At 36.6% G+C, this 17,044-nt stretch overlaps 1 protein-coding gene across 3 annotated transcripts in view; it reads left to right on the forward strand.

Annotated features, from left to right (window-relative positions):
- The window catches only part of LOC129004409 (integrin alpha-PS2), a 206,879-nt gene that overhangs the window by 146,059 nt on the left and 43,776 nt on the right, over positions 1-17,044 (forward strand). For all 3 annotated transcript variants that reach the window (XM_054432985.1, XM_054432984.1, XM_054432986.1), the window contains exons 5-6: positions 375-495; positions 11,964-12,025. In XM_054432985.1, the coding sequence (XP_054288960.1) occupies positions 375-495; positions 11,964-12,025 (183 nt within the window). The remainder of the gene's footprint in view (positions 1-374; positions 496-11,963; positions 12,026-17,044) is intronic.

A 17,044-nucleotide genomic window follows, 5' to 3' on the forward strand; every position in this document is an offset into this window, starting at 1 on the left:
ATACTTTCAGTAAACTGCACAGCCTTATGTCAACTCTGAAGGATGTTTTGGTATATTTTTCACTAAAGGCTTAAAATTGAATCGTTTTTAGCTGATCCATTATGATAACAATTCCATTTGAACGTATATTTCACATCACGTCGCTGGCCCGAAATTAAACATGTTTGTATTATTACTGAAATGAAAGATTCAAAAAACGTCCAAACCAGCGGATACGATAATTAGTATAAGATTTGGGCCAGTGACGTCATTTTTTATGTTTTTAATTCATAGTGTTTCTGTTCTAATATCAGTGTGTTTATTTTGAATTGTGACATTACATTATTTGCTGATATTGGGAAAGTTTTTTTAACAATTCTATCTATCTGTTCCAGGCTTGTGCTCCCCGCTATGTGTGGTACTCTACCCAACTCAATCGTCGAGACCCTGTAGGCACCTGCTACGTGGCGAAAAACCAGATGACTGACTTTGCTGAGTTCTCCCCCTGTCGGACCCGTGAGTACCTTAGCTTCTTTGTACAGTAATATAAATATATAAACTTCTAATTTGTAATATTAAGCACCTTCCCAAAGCTAACACCCTATCAAAAGCTATACTCAGTGTGCCCTCAACCTACTGAAATTTTACGAACACATATTTCATACACTTCAAATAGTCCTGCAGGAAAACAAGCATTTCCAAAGTGTTTAGTTGCCACACAAACCTGGAATTGTCAAATCTGGCCGATCTCTTATGCTTGAACTTTTTTTCTTCTTGCCCCCTATGGACATACCAGAGTGTCTTGCTTCTTGTAGCCCCTATGAATCCTGACATACCAGAGACATTTTTTGAAGACCCTGTCGTGCTTCTTATATCTCATTTGGACCCTAGCATACCAGAGACTGTATGAACACGGTAGTGGTTCCTGGAGCCCCTATGGACCATGGCATACCGGAGACTGTATGCACTCTGTCGTGCTTCCTGGAGCCCCTATGGACCCTGACATACCAGAGACTGTATGATCTCTGTCGTGCTTCCTGGAGCCCCTATGGACCCTGACATACCAGAGACTGTATGAACCCTGTCGTGCTTCCTGGAGCCCCTATGGACCAGGGCATACCGGAGACTGTAGGAACTCTGTCGTGCTTCCTGGGGCCCCTTTGGATCCTGACATACCAGAGACTGTATGAACTATTTCGTGCTTCCTGGAGCCCCTATGGATCCTGACATACCAGAGACTGTATGAACCCTGTCGTGCCACAGAACCACCTTGTCCTCATGTCGTGTCTATTAATTATCCATCAGCCAATTACTCGCGCCGGTTTGTGACAGCTGGTTATTAATGAGTCCGCTAATTGATAAATGAGCCGGGTTAATGAGCTGGACTCCCGTCTGTCTGGGTGTCCATGGTTATGACTTCGAGAAGAACTATCTGGGTGTCCAAGGGTTAGACGTCTAGAAAGTGCAGTGTCGAGAAGTCCCAGTGGGCCGAAAACGTTCGGAGTCTGTTTTAGGACTGCATCCTCACGTCTAGAAAAACTTTGTGGGAAATACTGTATTGAAGTTAAAATGGATAAATGCTAATAAATCAGGTTGGCTGTTCAAGGATATGACTTTGAGAAGAAGTGTCAAGATGTACAATCGTAAAACAACTAACGTGTACGCATGGGTGTACATGAGTATAACCTCTAGGAATACTGTCTGGGTGTTCATCGGAATGGCATATAAAAATCCCTTCCCAGTTTGGTAGCCCAAAGATTACCATGTAAATCTGTCCGGATATTCGGGGGATATCATAGAGCTATATAGAAGTACTTCAAGATATTTCCAAATATATATGGATGCCCATAAGGATGCCTTCTAGAAGCACTGACTTTCAGAAAAATGTTGAGTAATTTAGAGTGCGTCTAGGGCACCACCTGGGTTTCAAAGATTATGTCTAGAAGTATTATCTAGTCGTCAAATAGTCATACTACAACAGACTACCTCTTGGAAGTGAGGAAATGGATTACCGAATTTAATATAGGAGGCAAGGCGACTGAAAAGTTGATATAGTAGTTAGGAAAATCGTTTGAAGAACGAAAAATGAAAATAGACAGGGGCTTCAAGGTTTTTTTACCGGTCCATAATGTTGTTAATGATGAGGCGGTGTTTGGGAAATCGTATTCACCTACAGGCAAAGTATGTTGAGAATATGCCTATACTATAAGCTTTATGATGGGTTTGAATGTTGATTATGGAAATCAGCAGCAAAACCAATTAATTCATTGGATCTGTTTATTTGGATCAATCATTTGGAATTTTTATGTTGATTTTCGAAATTTGCGTTTTCAAAGTATGTTGGTGTGCCATTCATTTGTTAGTTGTTGGGTGGACTTTGAGGTTAATCATAGCAAATTGTTATGGGCTGAATTTGCCATACTATTATTTTTCAACGAGGTTTGTTTTACAAAACTTAACTACTGTATCGAATATAGTATACCTACTACACTACTGTACCGGCTCGGGGGCTTCCCATTCTACCTTTACCTCGCCGCCCAGCCCGTAATATTTTTTGCAATCGTAAACAACTCGGACGCGCATGAGTGTTCTAATTTCCGGCCCAGAACAATATCCGGGTACAGCTAATGTACCATTGTCATGTCTATTATGGTCTGTGTTTGTGAAATGTGTTTATTAAATCTCTGGCCGGCGTGGGCAATCGTTTGAATTTTAATAAATACTTTGGCTGTGACAGTGTTTTGCTGTATGCGCTATTGTGCTTTGTTTTTTACCCTTTTTTTTGTATTATTTAGTTACGACGAAATCGCTGATCTACTAATACGTTACTGACAAATGAGTCATGTGTATTTTGGAGCATTTGTTGGTCACTGAGGAGATCTTAGAATCGTTGTGGAACAAGTGTTGTCTCCATTGTTTTGGCACTCACAGCGTGAACTCATTCTTTTACTTTGTTTATTACTGGATATAACCACGGCCATCTTTAAATACTGATATAACAATACATACCACAAGGCATGAGTTCTTAAAATACTATCCCCAAGTGTATGGTATGGATGTCTAGTATTGCATGTATATGGGTATGGGGTCCGAAATAACTGTCTAGGTATCCAAAGGTAGTGATTTCAGTTCTTTGTGTTTGGATAGGTATACATAAACATTAAAGTGTTTTGTTTTACTTGTTGCACAATAATCAATTATATAGCCCTTTTGCTATTTACATTAAGAGATTTACCAAAATAAAAATTTGTATATACAACAAACATACCAAAATGCAACCAAACAACTGGAATTCATTGCAAAGCTTTCCTGTGACATGAGATTTGTTTAGGTAAGTTTAGACGAATAAAAGTAAAAACAAATCGATTCAATTCAAACGGGACGGACAAATGCGTATCCGTCCGTGCGGACACGTGGTTGGCAGTCTTGGTTGTCTTGGGTTGTGGTGCTCGTACATACCATTGTTGCACTATCACCACAGTACACTATCTACTATCAGCATCGCTGAATTCCAACACTCGGGACACCAGTCTCTCCTCTAGACGACACTGATAGAAAGGTTCACACTGACTCCTGTATTCCAAAGGTTTCCGATCATTTAAGAGTCGGAAAGCAACTTCAGCTAAGTTTTCTGGAAAGGTATTGTGGATACTAGGATCGTTATTGGTTTTAATGTCGGTTTTTTTCGGAATCCTTTACTGTCAAGAAGCTATTGTCACATGTGGGCTGTTAGTTAGTTAGGGTTAACAACTAAAACTGTATTTGGAACTTATTTTAAATGCATAGGCCTACGTGAAATTTTACTAAAATATATTATTTTCGTTACAATTTTGGACTTAAATATTTCAACTTTCGATTTCAAACCCAAGGGAGGACTAATTTAAAATCCTTTTTTGTATAGTTTGTTAAATGTCGTAAATGTTTTTCATTGCTATTCTTATATTTGGCTAAAATAACCTAATGAGGTTATGTAGTCATTCAAGTGTTTAGAGAGTGTCAAATATTTCTTTACTATCCGCGATAACGTTGCTTATCTAAGATATTCTCATCAAATTGACGTATGAGGCCTCAAATCATTACACAGCCTTTCCCAATTAAAATATTCTGACAAGTGTTTACATAGGGCAGTGTTTTAGAGCCGTTTACTTTATTATATGATTTAATTAACGCAGTCATCCATTATTTTACTAATATTCTTGGTCAAGTGCCATTGGTTGAAACGAGATGCAAATCGCAAATGCCCCGAGAAAACTATCCTAATTAAGTTATAGTTCTACATTTGGAAAGTTTCAATTTACTTCCTCAATGCTCGTTCATAGAATTTATTTTGGTTGCAATAATTTTGGAAGTGTTCTCCAAATTATTATAACACTATTTTTAGCTCTCAAACATACAATTGAAAGTTTTTCTTATACTGTTTATTTTATTGATTTGTGTGACGTATTGCTAATTAACTTTTCCAAAAACAGCATTGATTACTGTCTGTTGTCTAAATCAGACGCTTTTCCTTGGATTCAAATTCTGAAGGCAGTCGTATCTTTTATATAAAACCACTAGTATCGAAAACAATTTCTTAGGTTGAAAACGATTCGAAAGGTTTTTAACACATTCACTAGGTGATACAAGACTCAACATACAGATGAGTGTAACGAACGTATTAAGGCAACGTGTTAAGAAATGAAAAAAGTATTCCATAGAAAAAGAAATTGCAACCGTGGGACATCCCAAACAAAACTCCTTGCATATTTGTAAAACGTTCATTAAACTATAATAAATCTCCTCATTCAAGCTAGAAACATTCTACTTCTAAAACCCATTATTCTGGAAAAACTCTTTGTTGGAATTATCCATAGATAGTTTATACTTGTCGTAAAACACAATCGGCAAGTCCCGAATTTTCGGGTACAAAAGGGACATGAGGGTCGGTCCCAAACATCTGGGGGATGGGACGCTCCCTGCAAGCTATAAATAGATGTTAACAGCCCCAGATGTGGTGTTGTACCCTTGTATAACAAAAGTAACGGGGTGTGGACAGCATAGGCCTGACAAGTGGGGTGGATAAAAAGTAGTAAAAAAACTAACCCGCGTAAATTATTTTGACATTAAGTACATATGGATATCTTTGGGAGCTACACGCTTTTGAACAATTACCTTATAGTCTAATGGTAAATGTACAGTGGTTTTTAATTGATTTCTTATTTAAATCTCTCAAGTTGTTGTAAATATGTAGGAGATCTAACTGTCCCTCTCACGCCGATGTTCGAGATGTAGTTTTAGGTAACAACTAAATGTTAACACCCAATACGTTTTTGTCAAAAGTACATCATTGCACTTATATTAGTTTTATAATTTATATTAATATTTTATACGCAAAAGAGGGCTGGAGTAGGACAACCAATCAGTGTCATGACATTTTTTTCATATCTCTTTCATCAACCACGTCAAAGAAACCAACAAGCCACCCGTGAAAGTGAAGACTATTTTTTACTCAAAATCTTTGAGGAGGGATCTTTCGCTGTACTCCTCGAAAAGACTGCCTTATCGGGGTGCGTCCAAGTGAATATAAAGCCACATGAATAAATCTGACAGACAGACTGGAATACAAACAACACAGGAAGAAAAGGGGTTGGGAATCTTCAAATGTTGCCGACGTTGAATTCTAATCACTGAAATCCGAATTCTGTCCTCTAAATTACCAAAAGTATTAATTTTAATCGTATTCTCTTCTAATCAAGGCATAGTGATTTCAACTTAAGTATTATGAATTTAAAATTATGATGAAAGCCCCTTGTATTTCCTCATTACTCTCATTGTAGTAAATTATGTTTCTTACTTAATTCCTGTTTTTTTTTTGTTTTTTTTTATCTTTTTTTCTGGGAACGGTTGTAACCCTGGTCTTACGTAGACCCTTTGTTGAGTGCATCATTAATTAGCTCAATGACAATTAATTATTATATTGGTCTAGAATCGAACTTACTTTAGATCAAAAACTATCTAGATAGTTTAATTAGGTATATAACGGTCTATATCATTGCATTAAAATGGAGGTACTATTCTGTGTATTTTAACTTGAATATGAGAGAAGATGTGAGCTAGATTTCACTTGCACAGTCACGTCATAATCGTTTATTACGTGACAAAGTCACTGTTTTAAAGAAACAGACAGTTTTTACAATCGCCAGCAGCTTGCTGTGAAAGTTTAATACAATTACTGTACTTACACCGGTAAAAGAACAGTTAAGCTGCAGGAACTGCAGGCTATTGCGCTATATTACATGCTATTGCGCTATTTACTTGCTCTTGCGCTATTGCGGCACCATAGACGCTCAGTAATATGCATTAGTCCAGATGAGCTTTGCATGCTACAGATGCTAAGTGTTATTAGTGCTATTGCTCCAAGTCTTGGTCCTGGGCAATCTTTAGGTGCGAGAGCTCAGAGCTGCCGTTACACAGGAAAAGTGACCATTCCTGGCTGGTGAACTTTCTACAAGTTTCGAGTATGATTTGTTTGATAGAGTGCAGGTTTGATGGTTCATAAGTTTTAGGTGTGTACGGTTAAAGTTTAGTAAGTGTGTGTGAAGTTTGTATCGAAGAATCTTCATGTAACGTATAAGGCGGTCGACACACGGGAAGACTGTGATTAAAATACAAATGTGTTTAGATATAGATGAAAAATACTATGCACTAAACACATTTAGGCCTACTAAGCATTAATATAAAATGTGGATTGTTGTTAAGGGCACAGTGTTGTTTACACAGAAATTGATTGGGTTTAAATTATTTAATAATTGATTCGACTGCACTTTTTAAGGTTAGGAGCCACAGCCCCACCAATCTGTGGAAAATTAATTTGCTGCAGTTGCAAAGATAGTACGTGGTGAGTTACCTCTCAAGCTGAAAGAACATTTTCAGTGTTTGAGAAATTCCACTTAAGTTTAAATATGTGTATATTTTAATGGCGATAAATATAAAAGTAAGTCTAGGGAAATTATCATGCCCAAAACATGGAAAATAATTCTGAACAGTCTGATTTGTTTACAGACATTTAAGGAAAGTGTCATAAGATCCTAAGATAGGGGACGTCTACGAAATTGTATCTTATACCGGTGCCTCCACCAGAAGAAGTTCACGAGATTCTCTGTACACACACTCAAGCACGCGCCAAAACCTGGCCCCGACCGTCAGATGTCAGTTTCGCCGAAGCTTTCTTGCGCCCACTTTATGGAGTCGTAAAAAATCAAACAAGACCGTCCCCTCTTTTTATTGCATTAATTCGCCGTCCCCTTAAAACTTTGATAGCTCATGCTAGTGTTCGTTATAGACTAGTGATTTAGAGGGGTACCAAACCTTTGAATTGTTATGCTTTAGATTTTTTTAAATATTATTTTTAGAAAGATTTTACAATAAACCAATACACAACAATACAATAAGTATTACTGTAATTTATTACATGAGCTATCTAGAACATTGGTTGGTGACGATTTCCGCATTGAAAATTGTAAAAATCTATTATTATATGAACTATAATACATATAAATAAAACTACCCATGTTAGAATGAGCTATTCGGCTGCCTGATGCACGTTAGCTTAAAAATAAAACTTTATATAAATATATATATAGTTCAACAGGAAGAAATTATATGGAACAATCATGTTTATGCTTAAGAAAAACTAATTTGAGCCAAGAAAACACAGACAATATTTTGGTATCCTTTGAAGAAAACACAGTCAATACCTTGGTACTTTTGGAAGAAAACGCAGTCCAAACCTTGGTACCTTTTGAAGAAAACACAGTCAATACCTTGGTACTTTTTGAAGAAAACACAGTCAATACTTTGGTACCTTTTGAAGAAACCACAGTCAATACCTTGGTACCTTTTGAAGAAAACACTGTCAATACCTTGGAACTTTTTGAAGAAAACACAGTCAATACCGTGGTACTTTTTCAAGAAAACCCTGTCAATACCTTGGAACTTTTTGAAGAAAACACAGTCAATACCTTGGTACCTTTTGAAGAAAACACTGTCAATACCTTGGAACTTTTTGAAGAAAACACAGTCAATACCGTGGTACTTTTTGGAGAAAACTCAGTCAATACCTTGGTACCTTTTGAAGAAAACACAGTGAATATTGTGGTACTTTTTGAAGAAAACACAGTCAATACCTTGGTACCTTTTGAAGAAAACACAGTCAATACATTAGTACCTTTTAAAGGAAACGATCAATACCTTGGTACCTTTTGAAGAAAAAACAGTCAATACCTTAGTATATTGTACACCCTATAATGAACCAATTGGTATACAGAATTAAATGATTTATAATATTATAGCTTTGTAGTAAGGCTTGTGTTTCTCAGTCCTTTTAGTTTGAGAGTCATGTGGTCATGGGTAATAATTAACTACTCCCAAATCAATATAGATGTAGCTTTATAATCAGAATATAACAAAACCACAGTTTCCCAACAAAATAAAAGGTCCTTCTAAAATATAATAAATAAATGGGTAGATCTTACTTTAATGCGGTATTCTACTTGGGGCTGAATTGGCACAGCTAAGTAAGGTTATGTTTCACCAGCAACTGGAACTCGTCTGAAAAATTTACCACAAAGATTTAATTCTAAGCTAAAAATACTAAACTAAGATTTTATATGATTTAGGCTACAGTTGGAACATACAAATTGTTTCATGTTAAAACGAAAGTAGTTACACAAAACACATATTTAAGTTCAAACCGTTTACATAGTCAAATAAATACATATTGATCGAGATTCTTGTAAACTACATATTTCTGAAGTGAAAACAATTCATTAAAGATCACAAATAATATTTAATTAAATCTACTTACATTATCACGAGTTATAAAATTGTCAATGTGCCAACCCCTTTCCTGACTGATACAGATTCAAGATTCAATGCACGATTTTCCGGCTAGAACATCTACAATCAATGATACCACTACAACAAAATAAAAGTACTTCCATCTTTACTATAGGTACATATATAAAACATATATATTTTTTTACAAACAAAATAATCGGTACAATATTTTGAATTTTTGTTCTTTGGTATCCATCCTCAAAGTTACCTTTCTCAGTGGAAGTATAGGGGCTTAAAAATTAAGTTGAGTCAAACAATTAAACCTAGATGTTATTGTAGCCTCTTTTAATTTGTGAAAAAACACCCTCTGGAAATATTTGTTTATTTATTAATTGCACAAGATATTATACGAATATAACCACACATACATTATTTATACGAAAACAGTAAACACTACTGTCAAAGGTGGAGCTGCCTCTCTGTCGGTTTCTGGACGGATAAACATTTCCAAATCGCTAGACAAGAATGTGGGATTGAGGAGGGTCGGCGACTTCAAGGTGTAAAAACAACCGGAAAACATTTAATCTGATCTTGATCTGTGCCGGCTACCGGAATACGAGGGTCGTCAGATCCCAGGATCAGGTGTAAAAAGATATTCCCATCGTTTGAAATAGAAAATGTGTTGTTATGCAGCATAGTGAGCTTTTGACATTATTACCACCCTCGCCATGCTAACAGATATAAGGGTCGGGGATATTTCGATATTATGGTGTTATGATGAAAAGAATAGGTAATTTAATGACATTTTAAGGTTTAATACAATTATTATATTAATATGCTGTATACATTTAGTTATAAATTGTCGAGGATAAAAGCGCTCAAACTAAATAAACAATCACGACCCCGAGTGATTACTAGACAACTGTGTCCATGTAGGGTTAGTATTTTATGACCATTTAAAACAAAAATATTCACTCATTACACCTACATTTATCGAAAATGTACAATTCGTCTTTTAATTCACCTACCAACCGCCTACAATCAACATGATATTTTTGTAACTGCATTATACCCAGCGGAAACTCAGGAGATGTGAGATCCGACTCTCGAAGCTAAAAATATCCCGCTAATGTTAGCTTACGTTCTATTTTATTGTCATCGTCGGTAGGAAGTCATAATTTGTCCGTGCTCGTGCCCCCCCCCCCCCCAAACACTAGAAGTGACGCGACAACACAACTGTTTGTGACGAACAAATTGACAAGACCAACATGTGTTGTCGTGTACCACTGTAACAGCTGACATACGTAATGCTCCTTCTTGTTCTTCTCACCCATAAAAACTTACTATATCAAATATCACCTTTGTAACATATGTTAGCATGTCACAACACTTGCTTACTTTGGGTGTTTGATGGTTTGATGGACGGGTAACAAACGATTAATTTTTTCTTTGTATTAGAATACTTCGTCTGCAAGTACATTTTTTATTGTAAAATCTTACCCTATATGTTTCATGTTTGTTACTTTGAAGTGCGCTGATATGCTCAATTAGCACCCTTATTTGGTGAAGATTCTACGATTTGTGCTTTACTCTTGGATATCCAAAGTCAATGATATTGTCTACGTAAGCAAAGTCGTCAAATCAAAGGTAAATGATAGTGTAACAGTTGGGCTAACAAAAGCGAACTCAAAAATAACTATATATAACCAGATATACAGATGAGAACAGGTTTTAGATTTTGCAAGAGGGTGAGAAGTATGCTTTAAAAACCAAAGACAATATTAACTTAAACTCGTGACAAAAAAGCTAATTCAACAATGTTTTTAGAGGATAAAAGATAAAACCCAGTTCTGAAGAAAACCATTGACTTGGGTTCATTTTTCATAAATTGTTGGTGTAACATCGGCTACAAGACGTATTTTTTGGCTATTGGTTATGAAAGTAACGATAATCCTGTTATGGATTTCAATAAAGTCGGTTTGTTAATATCTCCAAGTTTATGAAAAGTTTCTGTTTAAATACAACACACTGTTCACGTGCAGATTATTGACGTTTCCTTCTACATTTGTCAACTTTCTATGACGGAACGGTTCCTTAATGTTCACATGCATGAACATTATTTAACGTTAAAGGTCATATGGAGGGCGTCACTGAATATGACGGTTGGTTAGGCAAATATCATTAGTCGAAAACGCCGATGCTTTTAGAGAAAGTATGTACTGTAGCTGTATAAGTTTATGGCAAAACTATACTTTTATCAACGAATATTATCAAATGTGTGAAGTTTGTATGAGGGTTGTCATACTGTTGAAGTATCCATCCAATTTCGAAGCTTGTGTACAAAATGTAAGGAATTTATTATGACATCTTAACCAATCAGTTAAATTTGAAGAAAATAACGACAACGGGTTTCAGTGAAACATTCATTATCAATTTTGATACGATTGGTGTCAATAATTTTATCACGGTGGCAATCGAAGCAATTTTACCTTTGAACTATGAAAAAACTCAAAGTGTCATTCGACCTGTAAAAAGGAATTACCGATGTAAAAGATGTGTGTTTTAAAAAAACAATTCCAAAAATCTAAAAGGAACGTCCGTTAAAAAGTCACCTTGGTTCTGCCAAACCAGGGATCTATTACTTTTGCCATCTCGACTCCAAAAGTGCTGGTTTATGTAGAGATATTTACTGTCAGAGGTCACTGATCCGCTATCAGGAAGAGAAAAGAAGTTGAATTCCACCGGAGGAACGGCAAGTGGTTTAGAGAGGCGTATAAATATCCCGCCAAAAACAGCCCGCCAAAAACAAGGCCCTCGTAAAACAGCGACCTGCGACCGGGGTCGGCAAATGTGAAATGTGTGTAAGTCTGAAGACCATCTGGGCATCTGGGTATTGTTTTATTTGTTTTTAGGCCTTAGACACAGTGGTTAAAAGGAAATTTGTCACATTTTTTAGATAATGTCCGTAGAAAATCGTGTAGTAATAAGGAATGCACTTTATTTAAAATTGTGTGATACATAGGTATAATAGTAGTATTTATACAGCTACATACATAAGCCAACAAGTTTATGGAGTATCATCCACAATCTTAGCATTTAAGAAATATTTGTCAATGTTATTGTACATTTTAAAAACAACATTTGTGCAATGTATTCCATCTGTTTAGGTAACTGGGGATACCACAGACAAGGTTCCTGTCAGGCGGGTCTGGGGGCCTCAATATCCAAGGTAAGTGTTTTACTACTCAACTCGAGCATACCACCATAAATATATTTTCATCTCACATTTCATTTAATCTCGCGTGATAATCGATATCAGGATTAACTGTTTTCCCATTCAATTTATGTTGTACTAAAGTCCAAAATAGTTTCCCGTTTTCTCGGGAATGTGATGATCGGGGTCCTATTTTATTTTATTAGTCATCGTGGAATATTCAACGTACTTCATCGTCCCTCTTTTTGTCTCTATTTGTCACCTGTACCGTTCTAACCTACGCTTATCAGTCGAATATCACATGCTACACACAATGTCACATGATGTTGGTCAATCTTCGGGAGTTGACTTGACAGATGGGTTCGCCTGTTCAACGAAGTGGTCATCTGAAGATTCGACAGGCAGCATGTATCTACATTAGTTCATTCTGCTCATATCACAGATGGTATACAGGTTGACATATCGCCGCGATCGTCCCAGTGGCGGTGTTTGCTCTGGTTGAGCTACAGCGCATGCGTTGTGCCCGGAGCTGCGCAGTGCGATGCAAATGCGCCGCAGTATACGGGCAAGAAGTGCAGAGGTCGCCGATAGCAGCTTGTCTGCCCATAGATCTGCGATGAAACGGGGATAACTTTATTGAGAAAGGTACCCGGCTGACGTTTACACCATAGTAAAAGAACCGATCGCTCTCGGCCAGTCGCAGTGGTTATTGAATTACAAATCATACTTGGACTTTTACTGTCGACTGTGACGTTTTTGTACAACTTTCTCCATGTTTTGCTGTTTTTCTCGTGTTTAGTTATCGGTTGAAAATACTCCATATGTCAGTTCTTCAATTTACTTTGCTCGAAATGCCTTGACGTGTACAGCTGTATTTTCTTTAGGAAGAAAAGATGGAAATACGTCATGTATCTGCTGTTCTTTTTATTTAGGTTTTCTTCGAGTTTCCTCCTGTATTCATTTGTTTTCCCACGTGTTTTTGCGTTACGTAGGGATATTTCAAGTATCCTCCTTGTTCTACTGTAAAATTTGAAATATGCGTGATATTTCTTTTCATGTTTTGTTACACGATTTGTTCATTTGTATTGACTATGTGTTTCACCTTAAAAGAAAATTAACAGTGTGCTCTTTTTCTTTAATCATATTGTCAAGGGACGAGAACAAGGTTATTACAATTATTTTTTTTTATAACTTAAAATATAAGAAAAACACACTACATATACCGAACAAATATGTACCACAAACTGCTTTTAGTAGTGGGATTTGTCAGGGTGGGGAATCTAAGTATGTTTAATTTGTTTAGTCTATGCTTGTTACATATACTATTTTATAATAATTGTTTATTGGATCAACAAAGTATGTGTTTATGTAATCAAATCGTAAAACCACTGTTTGGCCTCTGTAAAATGAAGATATTTTTGAAGAGTCATTAATGCAGCTTGCTCCCCTCGAATTAAGGTTGCTTTGTCTAGAAATCTATATTGTAATTATTCAAACTAATCTAAAGTCTACAATTAATGCAACTTTGAAGTTGGTTCACTACAACTAAATAGTATTGTATATTACATTACAATACACAATATATCAGTACGTTATGTCTTGGCTCTAACGTAACCTAACAAAACCCAACACAACCCAATTTATGTTAGGATTAGTATTCCTACACATGATTTTTAGATATTTGAACTATTTCATCTTGAAAAACATAGTGATAGTGAATTAGCGAAAAAGGTATAAATTACAAATCCTTCATCACGATTAATCAATCGTCTCATTTTAAAATGACGATTAAGTAACTGTACTCGCAAGAAATTCAGCCATAACTAACCACAAACTCGTAACTAAAATCTGTCACTATATTTCGTCCTGTTCAATTAAGACATAAACCAAAGTGGGTTCTCTACCTAGTTTTATACTCGGTTTTGTGGTCGCTTAAGTGTCAAATAACTACAGTAAGCGGTGAGCGGTGATCCTAACCTGTAACACTTGATCGCAGGTGGTACAGTACAGAGATATGGGCGTGTGATTTACAGTGTAGTAAAGTAAATAGTTTGACCTTTGCCCTACCATTTCATTCACGGTGTTCGTAATAGAATACACCTGACATTCCTAACAATCGTCTGCAATGGTTGTAAAGATACGTTTGTAACATCGCGTCTCTTTTTTCTTCTTTCATTTTATTCGGTAGTAAGTTTTGAATTAGTTAAATATGGGAGACTTTTAGACATTTCCCTCAAAGTTTCGTAATTTAAAAATAAAAAGGTACCGGCGTATCATCTTGTGAGTGTTATTCATTATCGTGTTTCTTGGTGGAGAGAGTTCTTTAGCACAGAGAACGTCCCCGTCCTCGTCAAGACCTACTTAAAAGATTTCTTATCAATAGCTTATAAATCATTTTTACAAGGCGAAGAGTACAGTACCTTTATTTTCTTTGAGAAATTTAACCTTAAGATATATTATATTACCATGTGAGATGGAGACACTACCTTGGTGGTTATTAAGCCCAAATATGAGTGAAGGACGTTTATTGATGGATCTTGTAAAACCAGTAACTGACATACATTCAAACTACGAAAGTTAAAAATGTTTATCAAACTTTACCACAATGTGTTTGACGCTACACACAACACCTACACCGTATTGGTATTTCTCCCAAAAAACAAGCTTGATTCATTCGTGAAGCATCGCCTAAAACATAAATACACACCGATCTTTCAGCATTATGTAGTAAAACACGAAGGAAACACAGAGGAATAAGAAGGAACGGCCAACAGGTGGTTGGACATGTGCGCCTGATTTAAATATAACACGGGAGCATTGTGTGTTAAAACCGCACGGAACACTGTCCACGGCGGGCATTACTACTTTTATCGCCCTATTTTCACATAATGCTCGCCATATCTGCCTGTTTCTGCAACTCATAAATTCTAAAACGTGCGCTTTTCGGTCCCGTTTGCGCTGTGAATGCTGAAGAGGTTGTTGCCAACCTGACGATGACAATGTAGAAAGCAGTGTAGGTCTTGGCGGTGTGGGGATAGTGCTGGACTTTGCATGGTCAAGCGGTAAGATTGACGGGAATCCACCAGCAAGACCACATGAGTTATTCATTAGGTTCTTGATCTATAGCATCATGTTTGATACTGCAAGTACCGGTAAGCTTCTCAACTGGTGTAAAATGTGGCAAACAAGGCAGTGTCTGTGTAGGAACAGTGTTTGATAAGAGATATTGGCTAGCTTCTAACTTCATTTTTGAGGTGTTGCCTTCCGGACTGCTTAACAATTATACTATTCTAGAGGCAAAATACCTTGCTGCCAATTACCAAGGATTAAATTGGAAAAGGGGTATTTAACCTCTATAATAGTATGGAGGTATTGGATGAAGTGCCAAATTTGGATCTGGACTTTGCATGGTCAAACGATAAGATTGATGAGAAGTCATCAGAAAAACCACAGTTGTTTCGTATGATCTTGAAGATAATACTACCAATACTACCACGTTGGATACTGCTAGTAGACCCATGATCGTAAAATCTTGCAAACCCGACAGTAAAACTATGGAAATTAGCGGTGCAAGAACTTAGATGAAGATGGATACATCTGGACGTTGGTTGTAGGCCTACTGGCGGTTAGTGAAGAAATAAAGCTGAAGTTACCAAGAAAAACAAAGACGTTAAATATGATGAGTACTTGAAGATATTCTGCCGCCAAACCTATCATCCTATTTAAAAATCGTGTAACCTGTCAATGAAAATTTAGAAAGTAGCGTTGATATGAGATCTTGGCTGCAGATCTTCTCTGTACTTTGCAAGGTGAAGTGAATAAATTGGCGTAAAGACAACAAAAAGCACTTTATTTATTGTGATCTTAAATACTACTACTTGGATACTGTAGACTTTTCATCCTATTGGAAAATCTAAAGCTATTTTATATTTTGTTTTATATCTGGTTACGTCAATCTTTTGCGTACAAACTATATTGCGGAACGCAAACTTTACTCAAAATTTAACAAGATTCCTTTGTCAACATTTCAACTGTTAACACAAAAACACCACCGTGAAATTCGAACCCTGAAATCCCACTACGTATTTCAACTGTCCTCGCAATATGACTACGACACGAAACTCTCCATCAATACAGCAAAGGTCACCACGACAGTTTCAAAGCAGCAGGTCCAGTAATGCGATACGCTGCGAGTGTAATTGTAATGTAATGCCGTGTAATGTAACGCGCATGCGCTATGATTTAGCCGCGGCCGCCGGCATTGTGCGCATGCGCCAATACTGCGATGTTTATGCGCGACAGTACGCACGCCGTGGGCTACTAGCACCGATTTATCTGTATTTTATACATCGACAATAGACTCTTGTTATCGCTAGGATCGTTTGTGAGTGGTGTGGTTCGGGAAGGTGGTTTGAAGAGGTTGAAGGAGGTATATATAGTTTTGTTATATAACTTAGTATGATCATTGTCGTGTTCCATTTTGAATTTTACTACAGATAAAAAACAATTTCTTTTACATTTGACATCCTTGTGGATCATCTGAAGACAGTAAGGTTAGTTTTGTCCGGTTCATGCACAGGGAGCAGTTTACTATTTTGTTAATAATTAGTTAACACTATTTCAACTAAATAAACATAGCAGCTATAGTTTGCTACTATAGCCAAAAATTCAAAGATAAATCGAATATTTAATCCTGAAATAAGAGAGAAAGACGTAGACAATAGAGTACCCAAACGTCCCTAATATGAAATACACATCAAATCAGGCTTTTGATTTTACAATACTCTAATATGAGAATCATGCTATATAGTACCTACCCAAAGGCAATGGTGTTATGGTGTTAAGTAAGGCCAAATACATGCTGTGCAAAATTTGAACAACTTGGAGAAACACACTAAATTTTTAAAACATGAAGAATGAAGGGATCTGATGACATTTTTGGTTTCTGGGGACATCGAAACGAAAAAGTATATCGGTCCTGGGTCCGGCAATATGGTATTCCCTTTATGGGAAGTTCACTAAAATGGTTTCGGC

The sequence above is a fragment of the Macrosteles quadrilineatus genome, unplaced genomic scaffold (assembly GCF_028750875.1).
Source record: "Macrosteles quadrilineatus isolate MER2022 unplaced genomic scaffold, UCM_ALF_1.0 Scaffold_9__3_contigs__length_116548681, whole genome shotgun sequence".
NCBI classification, from domain to species: Eukaryota; Metazoa; Arthropoda; class Insecta; order Hemiptera; family Cicadellidae; genus Macrosteles; species Macrosteles quadrilineatus.